Here is a 25025-nt window from a genome sequence, read left to right on the forward strand (position 1 = left end):
TACAATAAACAAAGATGATTTGGATTTCTTCCTGGAAGCAGAGGTAGAAGGAATATTTTAGGTTAATGCAGTTCTCTTAAATTGTGCAGATGACTTCTGTCTAGAATATTCCTGTCTCTCTTGGGAACTTGCTCCACTGATTTAATTGGACCAGTTAATACCCCTAATCTAAATAAGAGGTAATTTATCACAGTTTGAAGTGGTTTTGCTTGGTATGAATCCAGTCACCAGTGTAAGCTATGAACCAGGATAAGTCTCCACTGCATACAGGGGTTTCTAACGCAATACTCCCTTGGATAATGTCTAGGGGATTATGCTTTGCTCTTTCTGATTTGGATTAAAACTGTGCAGCAGTCAGTAAAGGAGGTACTGATTTGGGCTCTCCTTTTGCCTCTTAAATTTGTCGAGAATTACCCATTTGCATGTGTAGTGCAGATTCTGCTTATTGTCTCTCTGTCTAGGTAAACCCAGGATCTACACCAGTGCTAACCTGAGAGAGGGTTGTCAGCACTTTGTAAAGTGATGCTGGGGTCACTTTGTACAGTGACCCAGATATTAGAATTCTTAATTGCATTACATTCCATAAATAGCCTACTGGGAGTAGGTTTAAAATACCAGTTTTATTTTTAATTTGAAAATTGGTTTACATTTTCCTGGTGGAGATTGAAATGATAAAATGAGAAGGAATGTGAGAAAACGTTGCAGGCTGACCTATCTTTTTCAGGGTCAAAATAAAAATGTTTGATCTTATTTACCCATTTTTAAATAAAATGAAGGGGAACAAATGAGAGCCTTAATTTTGTTTTTATTTGTCACTAAATAAGAGAAGAGCTTCTTAATGGAGAAAATGAATAATTTAGTATTTCTTTATGACTCCAGTGAGCATGGTAGCTGATGAAGAAAGCTATGGGTGTAATTTCTAATAATAAAGAGATTGAACTCCCATCCCCCTTTCAAAAGCAAACCACTGCCCTTTTGAAATTCTTTTACACTGCTTGCAAAATGAGGCAGTGCCTCTGTGAGTGGGATTTTGTCAGAGGTGGACAATGCCACCCTTTTCAAACTGCTGTTGCTGCTGCCAGTGCAGGATCCGTCCTTGCTCCCTGTCTGCTAAAGTGAGAGGGAGAAGCACTTGTCCTGGTGAACTTCCCTCCCTTGGCATTATCAAGGTTTGATTCATATGGGTGTGAAAGGAAGTAAGATCTATTCAATTTTCTTGATTGCCTCCTTGCACCTCCCTTGAAAGCCTGAGAATAGGTGGAGTAGTGATTTTCCCTTTCCACTCTGGTAGCCAGTGTTTAAAAACAGGGGAGTTGTTCTTCCTTGGGTCCCGGTTGCTGCACCGCCTGTAACAGTTTACCCCTGTGTCAACTGAACCAAATTATTTTGAACCCTTTCATTTTCCTTTCTTTGCTCTTCTGTCTTGTGTAGTAACAGCATCCCTGGTTATTGTACCACACTGGGCTATCTTTTTGGATGCTTGGCAAGGGGCCAGCCAGAGCCCTTTGTGGTAGTAAGCCTTCAAAATTTTGCTCTTTTCCATGGGTATTTTTACTTCCAGTGAATGCTGCTGTTCTTAGCAAGAGGTCTTTTGTGTTCTTGTGCTCTATAACAGAAGTATTTTAACTGCAGGTGTTGCTTACAGGGTGTAGACAATCAGAAAACTTATTTCAGCTCCTAACAGTCCGATAAGCCTCAAATCAAGATATTTTCAGGAGAGGAGAGTCCTTGCCTATAATCTTTTACTAAAATCCCCAATATTAAAAAAAAAAAAAAATCCCCAAAACTTGTCTTGTAGCATTTCTTCCTCCACTGGTTTCATAACCTAGAACAAGAAACATCTGCTTTCTGGTGTGGTCATGGTCTTTCTCTTTTGGCCCTTTGCCATCTGCTGGCTTGCCAGTTTGCTGCCTCCCCAGATTTCCATCCCCTGACCAGCCCAGAGATGTTTGTGGTTGTGCAGGAGAGGAGGAGAGGAACGGACACCCAAGTAGGGCTCAAGAAGCTGCCTGGAGATGAACATTTAGACTGATGCCAAGTAGGAGGAGATAAACACCAAATCCTCTTATCATGCTTGTGGCTGTCCTTCTTGATTAAGTGTAAGTGAGATTAAAAGTTCACTAAGGAAAGGATTTGATGTTTTGTTATGTTTCTTATGGGGACCTGATACTCATGTTTCTTTCCCTCTTTCTTTCTTTCTTTCTTTTTTTTTTTTTCTTTTCAATTGAGTCTGTGTGTACAGCTCTGATGCAGCACTGAATTCATGCAGCAGCAAATTGTACATTCTTTTCCTCATGCCTAAAGATACTAAATCTGTGAGAGGCTTTGGCTCAGCACATCTCAGGTTGATGTCTGTGTGGGTGTTATCAGGACCTGGTCTTTCAAATCCCGAGGGAGTCATTGCCAGGCTGCATGTGTTCAATACCAGAGCTGCATACAGAGAGGGGGCAGCTGAGCTATGAAGAGGGTTTGTAGGAAGAGGAGTGGGGCCAGGTGAAACCAGTAGGGAAGGCTGGCATGGTAAACTCAAATTTTCCATAGGAGAATGGGAGGCTTTCAGCACTGACTCTGCTTCCTATTGAAATCTACAATAAAACTCCTACGTCTGCTCCCACTGTAATCAAAAAGGCTGATTTTTAATACATGGGAAATTCTAGGCTTGATAGAACTGCTCTTGAAAAAATTTTTTGTTAAAAGCCAAAGCAAGCACAGAAAGACCCCAGACAACTAAACAATTCACTTGAGTGGCTCTTACAGCATTGAGACTTGCTGGTTTAGTTTAGTCCCTATGAAGGAAAATTTGAAGTAGTTGCCAGTGCTCACCCAGCTAGAGAAACACACATGACTCTTATTGTTTTCCAAACTATTCAGATTTGAAGCTGCCCTGGGGAGGAGTGGGCAATACTGAAATAACGTGTCTTTGCTGAAACTGCCAAACTTCACTCTTTTTACCGATTTCATTTAATTAGTATTTATTTTCCAAGAGTGTTTTAGCCGACTTCTGATGAACAGGTGAAGAGTTTCCCAGGAAACTCTCTGTGTTTTCCAATCATATTAATGTAATATTGTTTCATATTAAAAACAGTATACAAGCTGAATTCAAAACTGAGTGCAGACAGTACTTTGACAGTAGGCAGATTTACTAGACTAAGAATATACTCTGTAAAGATTTGTTCACGTTTCCCATTTTGATATTAAATCCTTTGACTCTTCTAACTATAAGAATCTTTAAGTCTTCTAACTATAAGAATCTTTAAGCATCTTTGAACACTTAAATCCTGACATAATTTGGATTCATTTTTGTATAACACTGCCTTAGGTTAAATAAATGATCCAGGCATCTGCTACAAAATGCAGTGTTGTACAATCAAGTCCAACTGATTCAAGATATTAATACAGAAATTTCATATTTAATAATACAAATACACTTATTATTTTCTTTTTTTTTTTTCTCATCTATGAAAGGAAATGTGTTAATAGCATGGTATGGAATATATACTGGATTTTTGTTATATTTCTTCTCATGAATACTGTATCACACAACCCAGAAGGGGAGCAAGGGCCAGTGTCCACTTCACTGAAGGCAAATTTTGCCTTTTACAGTAATCTGAAGGACTGTGGTGGGATTCTGGATGAGACTATCCCACTGAATGAGAGCCCTTCACTTCAAAGCTGTCAGTTCTACACTGCTTCACAGTGCTTCAAATGATCAGGTCTTGGTTTAGTGTCAGTCTGGGTTTATTTTCAGCAAAAGAGAAAGACATATTTGCTACTGGTACAATATTACAAACGGATCAGACAAAGAGAATCATCCCACATTCTGAATCTGACAAATATGTACCTCCTGTAGTGTCTGTGAAGTTTCTTTTGAATCCCTCATTACCCTGTGTGGAGGTTTGCTTATTAGTTCTAAATAGGGCATTTGGTTTTCTTACGTAGACTGTTAATTGGAGATTAGCACATTTAGCTTTTTAGGCTGCTAGTTTAATTATGGTAATGTGTAAAGTGTATCAGCAAAGCCTGATTGTCTATGCCAACTAAATTTGTTATCTTCAGTCCAGTTCCCAATAGGCTGATGTGTGTCTAAGTCAAATTCCAACAGCAATGGCATTAGCTGCCTTAGCTCACATCCCATAAAGGGAATGCAAAATGGAAACCAGATCGGCTTTTAAGTTCCTGAGAGCTAAGTGACCCCTACCACTAAGACTGGGAGACATGAATGAAGAACCATTGATTTGGGCTGTACACTTGTGCATGAACAACATGCTGCAGTCTCCAAGGCTGGCAGCATGTCACCCTTTGTTACATTAAACCAGTATGAAACCAAAAAACCTGAAGTAAATACTGAATTCAGAGAGAATGCTTTCCGATGCAAGATAAGAAAGATGTGGGCTCATCTACTAGGCTGTGTTGCTGAAATAGGGGAGGTCAAGAACTGCTTTAAATTTTGGTGAAGGAAGTCAAGGTATGGAGGAATGAGGTGCTGAAAGCAAGCAGGAAAAAAAGTGAATATGAGAGCCAGCTCAGGAAAGCAGATGTGTAGAACAGCATGCTTATTAATTTTCTTAAGTCTGTGTTTCTAATGCTTTTTCTGTGTGTTTGTTTCTCATTTCAGATTGCCTGTTTGGTGCCTGTTGACCAGTTTCAGTTGTACAAGAGGTTGAAGTTCGAACGAGGTGTGAACTTTTTGTTTCTATTACCTTCCTTTTTACAGTGTCAGTGGAGGTAGCACTGCTATATACTGCAAAGACAAAGCCTGCTGAGTGAGTTAAGGAAGAGACAAAGATGTCTTTGTTTTGAAATAGTTTAAGAGCAATCACTAGGTCTCACTGTGCTCCACAGACTAATCTGAAATTCTTTCAGTTTTGCAGAATCAACAAAGTGGCATCTTACTGAATTATTAGACTTCTACTCAGGCTTGTGGGCAACACTCTCAGACTGTGAGCCTGAGGCTCCATTGTTCTTCCTGTAGCATGCTCATCCTGGGTCCTTGAGCTGGTGGTTGTACTGGTAGGAGTGCTAGAGGCTGGTGCAGGGCAAGGCATACAATCCTTTTATGCATCCATAGGGATCTTCAGAACTTCTGGGTAAGACATACCCTGAAGTGCAAAGCAGATTTTTGCAAGCATCACTGAAAAATAGTTTTTCTAATGTAGAAGCCTCATGTGTGTTCATCTAGTATAGCTGTTTTTCCTTTTCCAGAGGAATAATGAGTAAAGCCTATTAGTAAAGAAATCTGAGACTGACGGTCTCACTGGGGCCAAGATTTCCTATTTCCAGAGGTCAGCCTTCTGCACCTGGAGATGGTTCCTTGCCAAGGCTGAAGAAGAAACTTGCTAGTCAGAAGGATGAGATCCCATTCCTGCTTTTAAAGACCAACTCTAACCTGAAAGTCTGAGTTGGAAGTTGCAGTGTTTTTCAAAGGACTCACTGCATGATAGTTTGCAGAGTGGTGTGTCTGGGACTGATCTGCCCTAACTCTGCCTGTTTTCAAACTTTCCTTGAAAGACTGTATTTACGTTCTTGCTTTGCATGAATGCTTAGATGCAGGTAGACTGAGAATGTGTAAGACAGTGCAGAGGTTTATAAAAATCAGGCAAAGTAATGCACTTGAAAAGATGGAACATATAGGTTTCTACAGGATCTCATCTGACATGAGTCAGATGAGTGCATGACCACAAAGTACAAAAACTTCAAAATGAGTATGCTCAAATATGCCCCAGAATTCATGGGCAAGTGCAGATTTTAGCTATGATTTGTAGGCACTCAGGCCAAAAAAAAAAAAAAAAGAAAAAGAATTCCAAACTTTGCTTGCATTTTTTATTCCTCTTTCCTATTATACCACCTTTGCATTTATCCTTAATTCCTTAGCAAGTCCTTCTGGTTCCTAAGCCCATTGGTGGCTTATCTACAGTCCTAGACAATGGAAATCAGAGCTTGTTAAATCACCCTATTAAAGGGTTATGGAAGAGAGACATTCTTGCAATACATTAATCTGTTTTATGTAAAACCTTTTTTTAACTGAAGACTCTGAAGCTAACGTCTTCTGGTATCTCCTCCTCTATAACTACCCAAAGCTGAACTCATAATCTTCTGTCCAACTCACTGCTAACATTTCTTTTTTTTTTTTTTTTTTTACTGTCTCCCACACACAGAAGCCTGAAACTTGTCTATTTTTACAATCCTCCTTCCCTTTTCTTTCTTGCCTAAGTCTGACAAATCCTCCTCCACTTCTGCTATCTCTCTTCATTATGATTCTAGGATCTGTCCTTGCTCCTTTATGATGAGTAAAACCGGTATCCAAGGAGCAAACTTGGACATAGCTTTTTGCCCCAGCAGTAAATCCAGCTTACTGATGTCTGGGAACAACGATTGGTGCTAGCTAAAGCTCTCACCTGGGCACCCAGCACTAATACCAACCCTGGCTAAGACCTTTTGCCTAACCTGGATTTAGTGTTGTCCCCAAGGCTGACCCCGTTTTTGGACTAATCAGTTGGACTTGGCTTATTAGCTTCTGCTGGCTTGAAGCTCTGTTCTCAGACCTGAGCCTTACCTTGCAAAGCCTGCCTGTCCTGACCAATGCCAACACTAGTCTGACAGTCTTCTTCTGAAGCTAGCACTAAACATTGTTGATGGCACCTGCTGGGGACAAATTCTGACCTGGAATCTGCCCAGGGACTCCCGGCAGCCTGAGATCTGTTGTGTTTCTTATGTCTTTGTCAGCCTTAGCACAACCCAGCCCTTTTCAAACTTACCCCTCTCCTCCCTTAAAATAGGGAGGTGCTAGGGTGTCCTTCATGACTTTTGTTCTGATCAACAGAACCCTTTACCTTCCTCTATTTAGATCCTTTTCTCTCAGCTTTATTCAGTTGAGATATTGACTTTTTGCAGAGTGCACTGACAATATGCTGTTCTCTTGTGGGTTCATGTTCTTAAAATGCAAATATTCTCAGGCTTTAAAACAAGCTTTCTCATATATCTGTATCTTCTCTGCATCTGGTTAGGGCCAAGCCACAGAGCTTATGTGCAGAATATTTTAGTAGAAGAAACAGGAATTGCTCTATGTCTATTAAGGATGGGGCTGATGTCAGCACCTATCAGAAGTAAAGAAATAGAGGAATAGTATGTGGTTAGGACACACGTGTTACGTTTCTGTTTCTGTGACAATTGCCCAACAGGCTGAGTGGTGGATGATGAGAATCTCCATCTTATGCCTGTAGTCCTTTTTAAAAGGAGGTGTTCCTAATATTCTTGAAAATTAGGAATATTCCTAATATTCTGTGAAATAGAATCATAAACTCATCCTTTCAATGAGTACCTCTCCTGAGACAGAAATTCTTTACATCAGGGTGCTGCATTTCCCTTGTCTTCCTCCCCCATCTCACCTGTTTTATGAAAACTAGCTGTATCCCTGCCCAGTACTGGCACTCTTTGGGAAGACTTTCCCCCTGAGAGTGGAGTGCATTGTGGCTGAACTGGCTGTGGGGAAGCAGGGGAAAGTGTTGGAAGAGAAATGGCCCTAACCAAAAGATGGAGCAGCTTGTCAGAGTAGGACGATAGCCTCTTCCATGTTTTTTGGCTGAGTCATTTTATATTTTTCTGGTCTCATTTGTACTCCATGATAAACCAAACTGTATGAGACAGCATGGATTGCAAAACACCATCTGTAAGTTCTTTGTAAAATGGAGGAAGTGGGAGAGGAGAGAGTTTCATGTCATGCATTACATCTTGCTGCAACAAATTGCTAAAAAACAGTGAGATGCACTATCCAACTCCCCTCCTCCCAGTGATGTCAAAACCAGACATCCTGTCTTTCATCCAAAAACAGGATAGGAGAATTTAGGTTTCCAAAGTTGAGTATTTTAATAAGTATCTGCAGGACCCACAATTTATCTCATTTTAACTGCTCAATATAAACAGAAAACATACAGAGCCTACTGTGTCAAAGATTAAAGTAAATAATAGGTACTAGGCCATGGTCTTACCCAGTTCAGAGCTTCTTTTAAGAGACACTGAAGAAACCTACAGAAATAATTGTTTCTCAGAAAGTACTTTTTAGAAGTATGTAAAAATGACAAATTACTTGTTTGACCATGCCTCTCTTGTCCCCACAAACAAAGATGCAAACGAATTTGTTCTGACTTTCATTCAGTAGAAAGCAAAATGTTTGTTCATTTTGGGAGGCAAAGGAAGCATGGGCAAGAGAATAAGAGGAAATAATGCAACTAGATTCATGAAATGGCTGAAGGTAGGTGGTACAGCTGTTTTGCTGGCACTGCCTAAATTAGAGGTAACAACCTTTGTCATGGATGCAGAAATTCTCCACCTGTGTTGGAGCACTCGAGCACAGACTCAGAAATTACCTGAAGTCAAAGCATTGTGTAGCTGTGTGTCCTGCAGGCAGCAGAGAAGACAATCATTCTTCTGTTGTTCCAGCAAAATTTTCCAGAGAACATGTATCTGAGGCTCTTGTGCAGCCTTTTATTTCAGGTGGGACAACATTTTATCTGCTGGAGGTACATTGCAATGGCCTTTACCGTCTCACAGTCAGGGTTTCCACCTGCTTCTGAGACATGCCCTCCATCTAATTATTTGCAGTGGTGGTACCAGGGAACTCCTGTGGAAAGATGAGAGGCAGGTAGCTCCTCCAGGCATGACAGCTCTTTTCTAGGGAGGCTCTGAAGGGTGTGAGTTTTTTAGCTGCGTCTCACTGACTTGAGCAACAAGTGAACAACAGTGCAGGTGTTTCAACTGTGTCTTTTGTTGCAAGTCCAAATTCCTTGAATAAAGCTCAAGAAAGGAGACTCCCCATTTATCATTCTGTGATATGTGGTAATAACTGTAACTCAGTGTGTCCACCTCGAATCTTGACTATTGTTCTAATCTCTTTACCAGACAAACAATGATGACATTACACAGTGAATATTAACTGGAGTTTGCAGATAGAGGGGAGTAAATAAGGCATGGAAAGTGACTTGAAATTAATTTAATTATAGTCCTTCTGCTGTTGACGTAGAAATTACTGCATGGCTTGTCATGTGAAAGACTTGGAAGAGCCTAGTGTCACAAAAGACGTTTGCTTGTCAGTAAGTAGCACTTAGGAGCCCCTGGTGGTCTAGCGGTAAAGGCGCGGCGCTATCACCGCCGAGACCCGGGTTCGATTCCCGGTCAGGGCCACTCCCGGGCAGGTGGGGCTCGTTAGCCCTTAAAGGCAACCCACCTACGTCCTAAGGACCTCGCTGCCATCGTCCAAGCTCGCTTGGCCCCGGCAGATGAACCTTAGGATTAAAGGGTGGGCTCAGTTCCGCGCACACTGTGTCTCACCTAAAAAATCCAATGCGCAGGCTGGAAGGTGGAAAGACCTTCCCCGGATCTTCGCTCGCGAAGACTGGCCATTTTTTTTTAAAGTAGCACTTAGGTTTGTATTTTGGACCTCCCTATAAAAAGGTAAAGAATATGCTCTGTGTAGTGTATTTCTATTCTTGTGATGATTTTAGTGCAGTTGACTTAGCAGAGCGCAACTGCAGACTTACCTAAAGAAGAGTAGGCTCAAATGCCCGTGGGCATGGGTGTGGAGCTCTTTGGCTTCCACATGTAATTGCAAAATTGGGTCTTATATGCCTAGGCACAAGTCACTGGAATGAAAAGGGGGCTGTATAAACAGTTTTATTTCTTTCTCTGTTGCATTTCAGAAGTGCACTTGGACCCCGAGAGAACATGGTGCCCCACGGCCGACTGCCAAACGGTGTGCCACATTGCATCAAGTGAGTCTAGAGCACCGGTGCCAGTGGAGTGCCCGGCTTGCCACCTGACGTTCTGCTCCTCTTGCAAGGAGGCATGGCACCTGCAGCACCTGTGCCAGGAAAACCAAACTGCTCCAGTCCCAACTGAGCAGGGGTAAGAGGGGAGTCCACGGAGGCCACGCAGCCTTTTGGTTCTTTTTGTCACAATGCCTCACATTAGGTTCATGGAGCGACTTACTTCTAAGTCCATAGGTTCATCTCTGAGGCTGTCCATCTCTCCCAGTGTTTCTTAAATAAAATTCCAGTCTTCATATTACTTTAAATGATATAAATTTTTTTTTAATACTTCATATTATTTGCCTACTTGTCAAGCTTGGGTTGCGACTGACACTTCTGAAAGGTGAAGACCTCCAGGGCTTTGAATCTGCCTAAAGGCTTTGTTGCCATGCTGGAATTAGGACTTTTGCCCATACAAACAATCCAATATACTAACATCCCAGGATCCAAATTTTGCTTATACTGTGATTAAGAAATAGCTTAATATTTGTAAAATATCTGCATAGAGAAACCTTAACTCTTACACAGAGTGTAAATTTCATCTGCTATGAAAACCAAGATTTAAGCTCCTTTTTTTTAGGTGCAAATAACCTACAGACAAAGGTTGCATAACTCATTAATCTACAGAAAGAGAGCACTTTTGTGCTTAAATTATGTTATGCCTCTGACCCTCCATTTATGTTTTCAGAATCTGATTTTATTTAGTTGTATGTTCAAAGTTTTCCATCAGTTTTTGCAAGAACTGAGAGACTTAAAATCTGAGCATTCTGCTTGCTAGAGACCTCACTGAATAAGGAGTTGCCAAAAAGCTCTTGCCATGTTTTTTTTCTCCAGCTTTGGTTTCTGGCTTTGGTGGAGTTTAAGCTTATTTTGTTCAGGCAAGGACAGTGGTATGAGTTGCATAATCCAATCCTGTTAAATGTATTGTGCAAGCTGTCTGTAACAAAGACCTAAGTTTTAATGCTATAGGTGAATAATTTGTGGGTGTAGTGAGTGTTGGTTTTATGTAGCATAAAAGAAAAAGGCAATGAAGTTTTACTTTTATGTGATATTAATATCTTACACCTAGCAATGAGTATATGCTGATGTATTGTACTGAACATAAGAAACTTCACCCCTTTGAGTGCATTAGGACAACATCCTTAGATGCTCTGGAAAATAAGCACAGTATACTTTAGGCAGTGGAATATCAACAGTAATTGCATTCACATTTCACTTTAATGTTTCCTTGCTCTTCTAGATCCCTTATTGGAACAGAGACAGAGGCACCAATTAAGCAGTGCCCAGTTTGTCGAATCTATATTGAGCGAAACGAGGGCTGTGCTCAGATGATGTGCAAGAATTGCAAGCATACGTTTTGCTGGTACTGTCTACAGAACTTGGATGTAAGTGCTGCAGGAAAAACACCTAGAGTAACAGGGTTGGGCTTAGTGTGAGGCCCTATCCAAGCTCTTCATTAATTCATCACTGTCCTAGCAAATAGCTTGCTTTAATTCAGCTTCTGACTAAATTTCTTTCTCATCTTTCACCCAAGGCTTTTCTTTCTATAAGTATCTTCCCCCACCTCCCAATGAGTGTTAAAGCCATGTCTGTGGGTCACATGCTGGTTCTTTGAGGGAAATAGGATGGACTAATTGCTTTCTGGTGGTTCTTTCCAGCAACACCTTGCTCTTATTCCCTCTTCCAGTAGCTAAAAACCATTTGATTTGAGGGCAAAAACCATTTGAGAGTGAGGGCAATAAGTGTCTTCCACCTGCTTCAACAGCAAAGGACACAGAATGTCCAATTGCTGGTATGATCCTGGTTGAAGGGGGTTGTTCCATGATATAGTGCTTAAGAACTCATATGGCCTCCTTTGCTAGTCCATCTCTTGTGCTCTGTTTGCTGAAGAGAATGGTTGGTTGGGAAGCTTGAGGATAAAAATGTTGGATTATGAGCCTGGATTGGGGAGTGCATGTTGGTTTCTCAAGGATTGCGAACTAGTCTCAACTTGTGTGGACTTCAAGTTTCCAAGCAGATTTAAGAGTCCCGGAAGTAATGTGCTCGTGTGTGTGGCAGTTTGCCTTTTTGGCACAGACATCACTAATAACTGTGGGAGTGTGAAAAGTACATTACCAGCACTTGAAACAAAATGCTATGTGCTGCATGGCTTTTCTTGTCCTCTCTTTTGTACTGCGACTCCTGTGGCAGTGAACAAACAATGAGACTTCCTCATTCTTCATCCTTCCTTTGCTCATCATGCTAAACAGGTTTCACTTGGTGTTGTGTCCCATTTCCATGTGGATGAGCACACTTTTTCAACACGAGTCTTACAGCTTGCTTCAGAGTACATACAGTACACGGTGATTGCTTAACACTGTGCTGAACTGGAAGAGTGTCAGATTCTTGCAGGCTCTGCAATTATGCCCTTATCGAGCTTTTGTCTGTTCAAAGAGAGGAGGAAAAGAAACTGTAGTTGTGGGGTTCAAATGTAGTTTTTCTAAACGTTCTGAGTTACAGGAACTCTGGGCATAGATGAAGGTAATATGTGTAAAGGCAGCGAGTAAGGCTGAAAAATGAAAGGGGAAGCAGCATCAGGTTACAGCACAGCTGGCTGAGGGAGGGTAGTGGAGGGCGTGAGTCACCTTCTGAAAAAAACTTGGTAATTTAGTAAGTGTTAATGAGAAAAGAGAAGGGTAACAGGATTTTTCTCCTTTTTAATTTTCCAGTAAAGTCTAGGAAGAAAATTCCTATAAAGTGTAAATAGAGCAGGAGAAGAGCAAGTAGAAGCACCTCAGAAAATGATCCCTCACACTGCTAGTTTTCAGAGATAACTGCTGTTTTCAGACCCCTTTAGTATCATCAAATTACAGACCAGGTTCTTGTGCAACAGGTGCAACTCATAGGCTTATGCTTCTTAAAAGTGGGGGAGGAAATATACTGGCTGATAGCTGAGGTGCCAAACGGGTCAATTTTTGAAACTGGGAGCAAGTTTCTCTAGATAATTATTTAGGAGAGAGGTGAACTTGTGTGCTGGCAGCTGGCAATTTTAAAGCAATGTCAGGAAAGTTGTGTTTCCAGTCCGGTCTCGAGCCACTCCCTGCAGTACTGTAACCTGCTCTTAGAGCTTCTCCTTTTGTTTTTCAGAACGATATCTTCTTACGACATTACGACAGAGGCCCTTGCAGAAACAAGCTTGGCCACTCACGGGCTTCAGTGATGTGGAACAGAACGCAGGTGTGTTCCTAGCCAGCTGGGCAGAGCTCTCATGCATGCATGAAGCAATGAAATTTTACCCTTCAAGGAAGTACCAAGAGGATTATTTTCATTTTTTCATCTAATCCTTTTTCATGACCTGTGCAATGCTTATGCATGCACAAGTGTACTTTATTTTCCACATTAGCTAAATACATATTTTTCACCACCATGTCTTTCAGGTTGTGGGGATCCTCGTTGGACTAGGTATCATAGCATTGGTGACCTCTCCCTTGCTGCTCGTGGCATCTCCATGCATCATCTGCTGCATTTGCAAATCTTGCAGGAGCAAAAAGAAAAAACACAGCCCACCAACAACCTAAAACTCTGTGTCTGTTTGAGTCTCCACCTGTACAGCATATGTATGTGAGAAAGCACAATAGTTGTATTTTGGTGCCACACCAATGCTCCTTCTTTTCTGCCAATTCTTGGGATAAGTGCCTATTCTTTACAGGCTACTCTATCACTAACAAATCCTAGTGTGGGAAAGATCTAGATTATTGTGCAGTACGTATTGTGTAGGCCTTTACTTCCTGAAAAAGAAACCAGTTCAGCATTCAGTAGATCATACCATAAATATGAGGCACCTTTCAAGATTGCTAGAACTTTCCCATTTTCCATCAGCTGCACATGACTTGATCCTGCAGTGTTACCCTGCCTTTGCAGATCTAGTCATTACTGTTGTGCTTTCTGTTGGTTCTTGGTGTCACTCAGATTACTCAGAAAGTTCTGGGTATTTTGTAAAAGAGGGAGAGGGAAAAGCCTGATTATGTTCTTCTCTCTGGTAGTTGGTATCCCGTTAAAAGTAACAAACCATTAAGAAAACGGGTTTGGTGATTTCCTATCAATTGGCTGCCATGGCATTTCTTTCAGAATTGAAATAAATTTGATTTTTACTACTGATCTCAATTACAGAAGCAAAAAACCAACAAAACTCTTTCCAACTAAGACAGGGCTCTCTTCTGAGAGACTGGACTACCTTGAGAAAGCTGCTATTTCTTTCAGTTCAAACAACATATCTATCATGAAATATGAGGAGTATGCATATTTCCCTGCCACTGGGCATGCCTTATGTCAGTAAAATGGGTATAGCAAACTCACCATGAAGCTAATATTTTAAGAAAGGTCATGATACAGTTCCCATGCTGTGCACAGTGTTGGGATCTTGGTTATGTGTGCACAGAGTAGCTGCATGGGTCTACTGGGTACATATGTACAATGTATTTTCTAGGCAGTCAGTGTACCTTTTTCCACAGTTTACATTGGGTGGCAGCAAGAACCCTGTTAAAAAGTTTTTGAGACTAGATTAAGTCAAGTCCTCCTTTAAAAACTTAATGGACCCGTTGAAGTGAATATTTGGGAAATGCTATGTAAATGTGAGCTCCATCCACTGGTGGGTATTTCTTTTGTCCTGCTCAAGGTCAATATACTTTGTTACCAGTATTTTTCAGTTACTCTAAATCTGGAAGGCCATCATTTAATGAACCCTTCATTTTAATTTTGTGCCTCACCACCAGATTAATTCAGACCCTGGTATCAGTTACACTTGTGAAAGTTCAGCTGAAAGAGCTGGAGTTACTCCAGGCTTGCTCAGGTGTAACTGAGATCAGACTCTGCTCCCTGGAGTTTATTTCCTTAATGGCTGGTGCTCCTCACAACTGGGGCTGGAGGCGCTTTTGTTCTGCACTCCCGCCTGTGCATTTTATATCTGTGGGAACAGATACGAGCTTGCACTGGATAATTGGTTGCAATTCCAAACCCCTTTCCGTAGGGGCCGCAAGGTTTAAATGAGATGCTCAGCCTGAGCGTTGTGTCGGGCTCACACTCTGCCAGGCTGCCCTTCTCCACGCACACACTGCAGGTCACCCGAAGAGCGTCTGTACTGTTGTGTTTGGCCGAGCCTCAGGAACTTTGCCTACTTGGCAGCTGTAAATGTGACCCTATTTTTATTTCACTTTGCTCTCTGGTTACCTTCTCAGAAGTGGTAGATGTTCTTCTTTTAAGAAAGCGTAGTCTGCTGAGCAGACTGGCAAGGACGAAGGCCTTAAATGATGCTGTCTGTTTTCCTTTTTAATTGATTTCTTTTATAAATCCTGTCTGACTTTGCTACCAGTCCTGACTGGAGGGCAGGCAGCACTCACCAGTGTGAAAGGCTCTATTTATTCTTCCCGCACAGCTTTGAAGGGAAGCACAAAGGTAGTCAGTCCATTCTAAATACAGAGTGCAATGCAGGCAACTGCCATTTATAATAAATAAAGAATGTTTTCTTGTATGTGTTTTCTTTAAGAGCACTAATGGTAGTGCTTGGGGTACTTGTGACAGATTAGAAAGTGTCCAGCCCTTGGCTTTGCACTATTTTTCTACCTACGTTCTTATGGCACTACTGTCATTTCCATTTGATTTATGAACTTGAAGTTTATGAACTTGAAGTTGCGAGTCTTACTTTAACGAAGCCTCAAGGACAAAGATGTAGGAGCTGTGCAGTCTCTTTACCCATAACCAGCATTGCAATGCACCAATGTCTTCTGCATGTTTTTGCATTTATGTTTTTTCATGTTTTCTGATCTTACCCATGACCAACACACCCTCTGCTAGTCCGGTTTCTTTCCTTGTCCTCTCCCTCTTTCCCTTGGCCTGTTTTTGCTAAAATGCCTAATGGGATGAAGGTGTCTGGTATTTTTTGTTAATACTGTTGTGTTAATGAAACGGTCAAATTCTTCCCTCTGTTAAAGAAATTCAACTGAAGGCAGCTGTCTTGCCCAGAATACAGTAATGGACAAGTTTGACCTTGTTCAGTTCTTTACATGTTGCCTGAAGCTAGTGCAGATCTCTCCATCGAGTGGGAATTTGTTTAAACAGTTTGAAGAATGGAGTTTTATAAAAGTGTTGCACACACAATTGCACACACTTTACAGCCTATCTGTAAAGCCTGGGAAAACAACACCATTCAGTTTATTTTTAAGCACTCAATTTAAGTGCAGGTAGTTCCCAATCAGAGGCTAATTCCTATGGAACATGTCTTATTTCCAGTGCCAGGTTAGGTACCTGGTGTAGGTACAAAAAGCAGTCAAAATTCAGTATGCAGGAATTTACACAACCTGAAAACTCAAATGCCAGTCCAATCATCTAAGAAATATGTATGATTGGTAGAAGTGGCACAGACTGTAGTTGGAAGTCTTTACGTAAAAGCTGGATAAGGAGAGCATGCACTGCAGGCCCGCCTTCCTTTGGCTCTATAAATGCAGCAAATTGACCAAAAAATAAGATCTGGAAATACCTCAGAGGTTAAAAATTGAAGTTTTACAACCACTATTTCCTTTAAAAAGCCATGTCCAGTGCCCTATGTATCCTGGCTTTTTCAATGAGGATGTGCATTAAGTAGGCCCTGATTTGGCCAGCACAGGAGGACGTCCTAACTCTGCCAAGTAGAGCAGTACCTGTGCTGAAGTGCTGGGAACAGTAGAGCCCTGTTGCCTTGTTTTCCAAAAAGCAGCTATTTTACACCAGCTGGTCGTGCTCACAGAGTTTCCCCAGAACCATTTTAGCAGGAATCTTTTTACAGAGTTGGTTTTTGATTTGTGTTGTTTGGGATTTTTTAACTTTAAAAGAAACAATTAAGTCGCTTTATAGAAGATTTTTTGCAAGCATGACAAATAGTACTAACAGAAATTAGGGAGAAAGAAACAAAAACAGGACTCCAACTTGTGACTTCTAAATCAATGTATCTGTAAAACCACCCTGCTGCATTCCATTTTAGTGGTTGTTGGATATCAGTGCCAGTCTTCACTCCCCTTCCCATCTCTCTTCTTCCCTCCATGGTAGGTGGCTGACATGAGGGTAGCAGCGAGAGGAGAGCTCAGGGCTGTGGAAGTGCAGGGTACCACACAGGAGCACCACCCTGCAATCATCACCAGTTTATCCTGGCACCTTTAACCACTAAGTGAGAACTTGAGGGGGTTTACGCCATTAATACGACACTGAGAGCATTCACAGATGTCTCTCTTGGAGAACAGAAGTGGCAAGTACTCCATTCCCTCTGAACTAGGAGCATTTACTCCTTATGAAAATTGGAAAATGTCAGTTCCTAAAATCAGAGACCTGTGCTAGAAATCTGCATTTTTGGTTCATCTGGCCACAGATCCCCATGGCTATGTATTGCACAATATTTCTCATCAGTCACAGGGTCTGTGTCAAATACAGCTGAGGATCCCACTCAGCATCGCAGGTCCTTGTCTTAAAATGAGTATGATACCTGTTCTCAAACCCACCTATTACTAAGAATATTTGTCATGCTATAGCATAAGTGCTGCCCTGTAGTATTTATTCCAGAACTATGGGAGGTGGTCAGTGCTGCTGTTCAGTAAGTGAGGATTTATTATTGGTACATGGGATTACCTACCCTAAAGAAGGGCATGAGGGGTAACAGTAATGAATGTTTCTCAGTGCTTTAATGATGCTGAATGCTACGCACTGTTGTCTGTCCAGTAACATAACATAAAGTCCAAAGATAAGTTTAAAATGTACATACATTTTACTTAAATGAACTAAGAGAAACTGGATATTAGTTCCAGATTTGCTTGGAAATATACAGATGGACAACAATCAACTGCATTTCCACAATGGGACAATGAAATCAACTTTTGTTCCATTCTCTAGTACCACAGTGAGTGGTTGTGCTGTAGTGCCTGCTGCTCTAAAAATTTGAAATCTGTTTTGCACTGGAATTTCCTTCTCCTAGTCACTGTTTTTCAAACAAATTCTTTTTATGATCCTATTTTTCATCTTCTGTCTCAGGCCAAAGATTCTTAGAGTGAAGTTACTAGATTTCTTTGTGTGAGGATAAGAATCTTCCAACAATTTTCTCACAAGTTTTAATAAGAAATTTGATACTGAGGTAACTGACCAAAGATAGAAATTCCAGACTTGTCTTGTTTAGAAAAACTCATTCAGACTTAAGAAGTTGTCTTGTAAGACCTAAATAAGGACTGCTTTGTTAGAGCTCATAGGTAAAGGAGCCCTACAGCTTTTGAACTTCACAGGAGAGATGCTCCTATTGTCAGGCAGACTTCTTTGGAAATGTGATGGGGAAAAAAAAAATCGACATCCTATATGCACATTTTTATTATATAAATCAAAAAGGCTTCTCTTGTATAGACTCACAGCTTAGGGCTTAAAACTCTCTGGAGGCTTTCTAGGATATACTTGTACAGGAATATAATTTTAAAAATACACTGAAATAGTTGAACAGAGTGTTCTAGATATAAACTAACTCTGGTTATAAACTTTCACATATGAGTGTGTAGGATCAGACCCTGATTCATGTGGCTAGCAAGAAAGATGTAAAAATTTACCTTTCCTGGAACAGCAAGAGTTAGTTCTTCTGTGGTTTGCTGGAAGGTGAACTTACTGCTAAGATTCTGGAAAACTTCAGTCTAATTTTTATTTGTCCTTTCGTTAGTAAAGTAATGAAGTGAGAGCTGAATGGTGTTGCTGAACAGGAAGCTCAAAGGCCTGTTTTGTGTCACTATTCTCAAATTTCTCAGAACAAATGTGTTTTTATAACTTATTATTATAATTTATACAGTGCATATGTAATTTATAATTAATAATTATAAAATATGGAGGTTGAAGTATTATTGATTTTATCATATGATAGATTTATTTTAGTTACATTCATACTGGAAGCCCTCTGATTCCTGTGGAGAAGGTCATGGTGCTCTTGGCAAGCAAATTCCAATGATTTGGTGCAGTCCAAAGTAAACGTTTCCTGCTATTTTGTAGTTATATCACAGGGATTTTTGTGATCCCTTAATTGAGTGATACCTTTGAGTTGAGCAAATGTCTATTGTTAGGAAAGGTAGCTTCCTAGCAACGAATTTTATTGACCATCACAATCTGAGCTATACAAGATGATACTGGTTGACAAGGTCCACCAGCTTTTTGAGGACATGACCTCATTTTTCTTCATTTTTCCCAATGCTTTATTTTTTCTTGGATGAAAATTATGGACTTCAGTCATTTGCTTGTGCCTTCTGGATGTCGTCCAAGCAGAAGCTGCAGCTTCTGGTGGCCAAGTGCCAGGATATCCCAGACAGGTTGAATGTGCAGTGAGTTGCTCAAATTTCAGGAAGGCGCCTGAGCTGCCTTTATGGCTTTCTGGGGCCCATGTGGTAGATGTGGTGCACAGGGAGCTCATCCAGGTGAGGCTTCGAGTGTCACCAGCTCTATGGCATGTGTAGTGCTGGGCTGGTGCTGCACTACAGCCTTGATGCTGGGCCATCTTGCCATGGGCGAATGTATCCCGGAGTTTAATCAGGGGCCATATCTCAAACTGGCCCTTTCCATAGCCACCCGCCCACCCCTAAAAGTCCCCAGATTTCACAGCAAATCTCTATTCCTTTTGTTTTCCAATCTCTGGTACAGGTCTGTTTCAGGTTCACAGAAGCTTCAATTCAGATGGGCTGCTTGGAGCTCAGCTGGTCTAAACATTTGCTTTGCCTGATGGGCAAGGCTTGGGAATGAAAATAAGCAGAACTATTATTTACCACACTGGCATTAACATCACAGGCACCAAGGGCTACTCATGAGAGCTCTTAAGTGCCCCAGCATTGCTTATTTCTGAAAAAAAAGTGTGTGTTTTAAATATATGTGGTTTGAAGTGTTCGAGTCTGACATGGAGGTGCATTTCTGTGCACTGCGGTGAGCTGGCAGCGGTCATGGACCCCTCCTCAGTTGTCTAGATGTTTGTTTCCTTGGTACCTGTTTAGGCTTTTGCAATTTGTTTACCTGAGGTTTGTTTTTTTTTTTTCCTTTTCCTCCAGATAATACACTTTCTTCACCGCTTTTCTCCTGGTGAAGGGCAAAAGGGTTTGATCTTTGTAAGATTTGTTAAAATATTTTTGTGTTTTTAAGAGGAAAGCTGACATGTATAAAGAAATAAGTGCTTTTGTAAATTTTTTTGGTTGTATGATTAAACATTTAAATGTTTTACAGATGCAATTTTTTGCACTCTATCTGCATATATTCATAAAAATTGTATTTATTTTCTGTCTAAGGTTTACTTTGGGTTTTTTTTCTTCCAATGTTATAAAACGCAGTATGTGCAACATTAAAAAATTAGTGTAAAGATATTGTCTCATTTTGTTGTAATCCTTAACTGCCTTTATAAAGATAACACAGGGAATTTATGGAAAGAATTTGAATACATCAGAGGTGCTTAATGGAAATTTTGAGGATAAAAGAGGGTAGAAGAGATGGGATCAGAATCTTGACTCTTATTTACTTTCACAAGAATAAATGAATTAAAATCCTTTTAAAGAGCACAGGGCAGGCTCTGGGTTAGTTCCTGAGTGTTGCTTCAGCGATGTACAGCCACAGCGGTGTTCCCTGTCTGTAGGTGGGATACAGGATTACTATAAATCTGCTCCACTTCAAAAGTTGGTGGAGAACATGACTAGGGGTGTATCAGGAGCAACTTGGAGGAGCTGGAGCTACCCCAGGCTGTGGATAGGGGGTGTGTGGCAGGCTGCAGGAGGAAAAGTCCGCTGCTTTCTCTTCCCTTGTTCCCACAGCCCTGCCTGTTTTTGCAAGCAAATGGGGCCTCCAGCTCTGTGTTTCCACAGGACCTGATGTGTGATTTCAGAAATACATGTTCTTAGTTGTCCCAAACCCACATCCTGCAGTGCAAACGAGAGACAATCGCAGCTGTGTTTTTTGAGCATCACATATTAAAAGTGATATTTCCGATTAAATATTTCCAGCTTCGCAACGATTACTCAGCACCTGAAGGTAGTTTTTTCCAACTGGGTAACACATCCTTGAAAATCCCGTGTGTCATCTGTGGGGCTTTTCACCTCAATAGATTGATTGAAAGGTTTTGAGAGTATTGCCTCTGAGAAAATGTTTTCAGGATGAAGGTTGAAGAGAATATCACTGTTGTCACCTACAGCTCCAAATTTTGGTCATGCATGAATATTTTTTTCCTCGCTGGTTTGTTCACAGTAAATTCATCACTGATATTCCACTCAGCTAGTACAGTACTTCATAAAAGTATGTAAAAACAACAAATTACTTGTTTGGCTATGCCTCTCTTCTCCCCACAAACAAAATGCTATGTGCTGCATGGCTTTTCTTGTCCTCTCTTTTGTACTGCAACTCCTGTGGCAGCAAACAAACAATGAGACTTCCTCATTCTTCATCCTTCCTTTGCTCATCATGCTAAACAGGTTTCACTTGGTGTTGTGTCCCATTTCCATGTGGATGAGCACGCTTTTTCAACACGAGTCTTACAGCTTGCTTCAGAGTACAATACAGTACACGGCGATTGCTTAACACTGTGCTGAACTGGAAGAGTGTCAGATTCTTGCAGGCTCTGCAATTATGCCCTTATCGAGCTTTTGTCAGTTCAAAGAGAGGAGGAAAAGAAACTGTAGTTGTGGGGTTCAAATGTAGTTTTTCTAAACGTTCTGGGTTACAGGAACTCTGGGCATAGATGAAGGAAATACATGTAAAGGCAGCGAGTAAGGCTGAAAAATGAAAGGGGAAGCAGCATCAGGTTACAGCACAGCTGGCTGAGGGAGGGTAGTGGAGGGCGTGAGTCACCTTCTGAAAAAAACTTGGTAATTTAGTAAGTCTTAATGAGAAAAGAGAAGGGTAACAGGATTTTTCTCCTTTTTAATTTTCCAGTAAAGTCTAGGAAGAAAATTCCTATAAAGTGTAAATAGAGCAGGAGAACAGCAAGTAGAAACACCTCAGGAAATGATCCCTCACACTGCTAGTTTTCAGAGATAACTGATGTTTTCAGGCCCCTTTAGTATCATCAAATTACAGACCAGGTTCTTGTGCAACAGGTGCAACTCATAGGTTTATGCTTCTTAAAAGTGGGGGAGGAAATATACTGGCTGATAGTTGAGGTGCCAAACAGACAGGCCAATTTTTGAAACTGGGAGAAGTTTGTCTAGGTAATTATTTAGGAGAGAGGTGAACTTGTGTGCTGGCAGCTGGCAATTTTAAAGCAGTGTCAAGAAGGTAGTGTTTCCAGCCTGGTCTCAAACCACTCCCTGCAGTACTGTAACCTGCTCTTAGAGGAAGGAGGGGTGAGGGGAAGGTGTTTTTAAGATTGCTTTATTTCTCACTCTTTGGCTCTTATCCTGTCAGTAATAAATTTAAGTAATATCCCCAATGTAAGTCTGTTTTGCCTGTGATGGTGATCAGTAAGTGACTTCTCCCAGCTCTTATCTCAACTCATAAATACTTTGCCATTATTTTATCTCTCCTCTGTCCAGTTGCAGAGGGGAGTGAGAGACTGGCTTTAGAGGGTACCTGGCGTCCGGCCTGGGTCAACCCACTACACTGATTCAGACCCTGATATCAGTTACACTTATTTAAGTTCACTGAAAGAGCTGGAGTTACTCCAGGCTTGCTAATGAGAAGCTGAGCTCAGACTCTGCTCCCTGGAGTTTGTTTCCTTAATGGCTGGTGCTCCTCACAATTGGGGCTGGAGGCACTTTTGTTCTGTGCTCCCGCCTGTGCATTTTATATCTGTGGGAACAGATACGAGCTTGCACTGGATAATTGGTTGCAATTCCAAACCCCTTTCTGTAGAGGCCGCAAGATTTAAATGAGATGCTCAGCCTGAGCGTTGTGTCGGGCTCACACTCTGCCAGGCTGCCCTTCTCCACGCACACAGTGCAGGTCACCTGAAAAGCGTCTGTGTTGTTGTGTTTGGCCGAGCCTCAGGAACTTTGCCTACTTGGCAGCTGTAAATGTGACCCTATTTTTGTTTCACTTTGCTCTCTGGTTACCTTCTCAGAAGGGGTAGATGTTCTTCTTTTAAGAAAGCGTAGTCTGCTGAGAAGACTGGCAAGGACGAAGGCCTTAAATGATGCTGTCTGTTTTCCTTTTTAATTGATTTCTTTTATAAATCCTGTCTGACTTTGCTACCAGTCCTGACTGGAGGGCAGGCAGCGCTCACCAGTGTGAAAGGCTCTATTTATTCTTCCCGCACAGCTCTGAAGGGAAGCACAAAGGTAGTCAGTCCATTCTAAATACAGAGTGCAATGCAGGCAACTGCCATTTATAATAAATAAAGAATGTTTTCTTGTATGTGTTTTCTTTAAGAGCACTAATGGTAGTGCTTGGGGTACTTGTGACAGATTAGAAAGTGTCCAGCCCTTGGCTTTGCACTATTTTTCTACCTACGTTTTTATGGCACTACTGTCATTTCCATTTGATTTATGAACTTGAAGTTTATGAACTTGAAGTTGCGAGTCTTACTTTAATGAAGCCTCAAGGACAAAGATGTAGGAGCTGTGCAGTCTCTTTACCCATAACCAGCATTGCAATGCACCAATGTCTTCTGCATGTTTTTGCATTTGTGTTTTTTTCATGTTTTCTGATCTTACCCATGACCAAGACACCCTCTGCTAGTCCGGTTTCTTTCCTTGTCCTCTTCCTCTTTCCCTTGGCCTGTTTTTGCTAAAATGCCTAATGGGACGAAGGTGTCTGGTATTTTTTTCATTAATACTGTTGTGTTAATGAAACGGTCAAGTTCTTCCCTCTGTTAAAGAAATTCAACTGAAGGCAGCTGTCTTGCCCAGAATACAGTAATGGACAAGTTTGACCTTGTTTGGTTCTTTACGTGTTGCCTGAAGCCAGTGCAGATCTCTCCATCAAGTGGGAAATTGTTTAAACAGTTTGAAGAATGGAGTTTTATAAAAGCGTTGCACACACAATTGCACACACTTTACAGCCTATCTGTAAAGCCTGAGAAAACAACACCATTCAGTTTATTTTTAAGTGGTCAATTTAAGTGCAAGTAGTTCCCCATTAGAGGCTAATTCCTATGGAGCAGGAGGAAGGTGTTCCTTTCTCCTGTGGATGTCTTATTGCCAGTGCCAGGTTAGGTGCCTGGTGAGGGTTTTTGCTACAGATTTGAAGTCACCAGGACTCCCTTTTTCCTGTCTATATGAAAGACAGTTTCTTTTTTGTGATAAGATCCATGCCTGGAAAGCTCCCCAGGCAGCCACCAGGCCCCAATATGGTAGCAAGGGTGTTTGGAGCAATCACCCCAATACCTGGCTCCATCCCCAGAGCCCTGGATGCTATCATGGCTTTCCCTGACACCACCGTGCTCACCAGGTCAGGTCCCTCTGGCTGCGTGAGGAGGCCTCCGAGCATCTGGGAGGCTGGGCATGTTGGAAGCTCTTCATCGATGTTGAAGTCGTCATCCAAGTCATCCAGCTTAAACTGTGAGCTACTGCCACTGGGGAATGGCTGTAGAAGCAAGCACAGTAGTGAGATACTGGCAGAATCTGCAGGGCTCGGGGCAGAGGATTGAGACCTTTTCTGGTAACTCACAGCCAAGTCAGAGATGGACCTGCTTTCTGAAGAGAAAGAGCTGGGACTACGGGGCAACTAGTCTACCTGGAGCAAGACAGAGAATGCCCATAATATCCTGCATGTCATCTTGGGCTCAGAGAAGGTCTGTGCCACAGTCGCATGGCCTCACTGCAAGGCAGTGCACTATGTCAGCAGGGCTGCCTCGACCACAGCATGGCCTGGGCCAGGCCCACATGGCTTGGGGTGCCTGGGGGCCCTGCCTGGGCGGGTGGGAGGTGGTGTTCCCGATGAGGCTGGGAGCAGCATGGTGGCTCTGGACTGGCTTGGCTAGCTTTGGCTGCTACGGGCCTGGACAATCCACCAGGACTGGGAAGCTTGGTGGGAATGATAACCCCACTCCTCAGAGGTGTCCTGCAGCATTCCCTGGGTCTGGGAGCCAGAGAGTCTCAGGGTCCCTCTCCCCACAGGGAAGAAGCCCTCATGGTTTTCAGGGCCAGCACCTGTCTCCTCGTGGAGTGACGCTCAACAGTGTTGTGACTACCTTTTAAGGATGAAGCTCACAATCTTTGGCACATGGAGGGGACACAGGTGAGGATGGTGCTGCCACTGGAGTACAGCCTCAACAGCCCTTTCCATACCTCTCTGCTGCTT

General features: G+C 41.8%; 1 protein-coding gene across 5 annotated transcripts in view; it reads left to right on the forward strand.

Annotated features, from left to right (window-relative positions):
• RNF144B (ring finger protein 144B) overlaps positions 1-23839 on the forward strand; it is a 58420-nt gene extending 34581 nt beyond the window's left edge. For 2 of the 5 annotated variants that reach the window (XR_007629389.1, XR_007629386.1), the window contains 6 exons: positions 4616-4676; positions 9693-9897; positions 11041-11185; positions 12927-13016; positions 13217-15700; positions 23534-23839. Coding sequence is in view for 1 of the 5 variants with exons in the window: in XM_050319460.1 (XP_050175417.1) it covers positions 4616-4676; positions 9693-9897; positions 11041-11185; positions 12927-13016; positions 13217-13357 (642 nt within the window). In the remaining 4 variants the exon portion in view is untranslated. Of the gene's footprint in view, positions 1-4615; positions 4677-9692; positions 9898-11040; positions 11186-12926; positions 13017-13216; positions 20163-22647 lie in introns of those variants that run through there. The other 3 variants (XR_007629387.1, XR_007629388.1, XM_050319460.1) reach the window with 3 other exon arrangements.
• Positions 23840-25025: the final 1186 nt, after the last annotated feature.

The sequence above is a fragment of the Myiozetetes cayanensis genome, unplaced genomic scaffold (genome assembly GCF_022539395.1).
Source record: "Myiozetetes cayanensis isolate MyiCay16 unplaced genomic scaffold, myiCay2020 scf1, whole genome shotgun sequence".
Classification (NCBI taxonomy): Eukaryota; Metazoa; Chordata; class Aves; order Passeriformes; family Tyrannidae; genus Myiozetetes; species Myiozetetes cayanensis.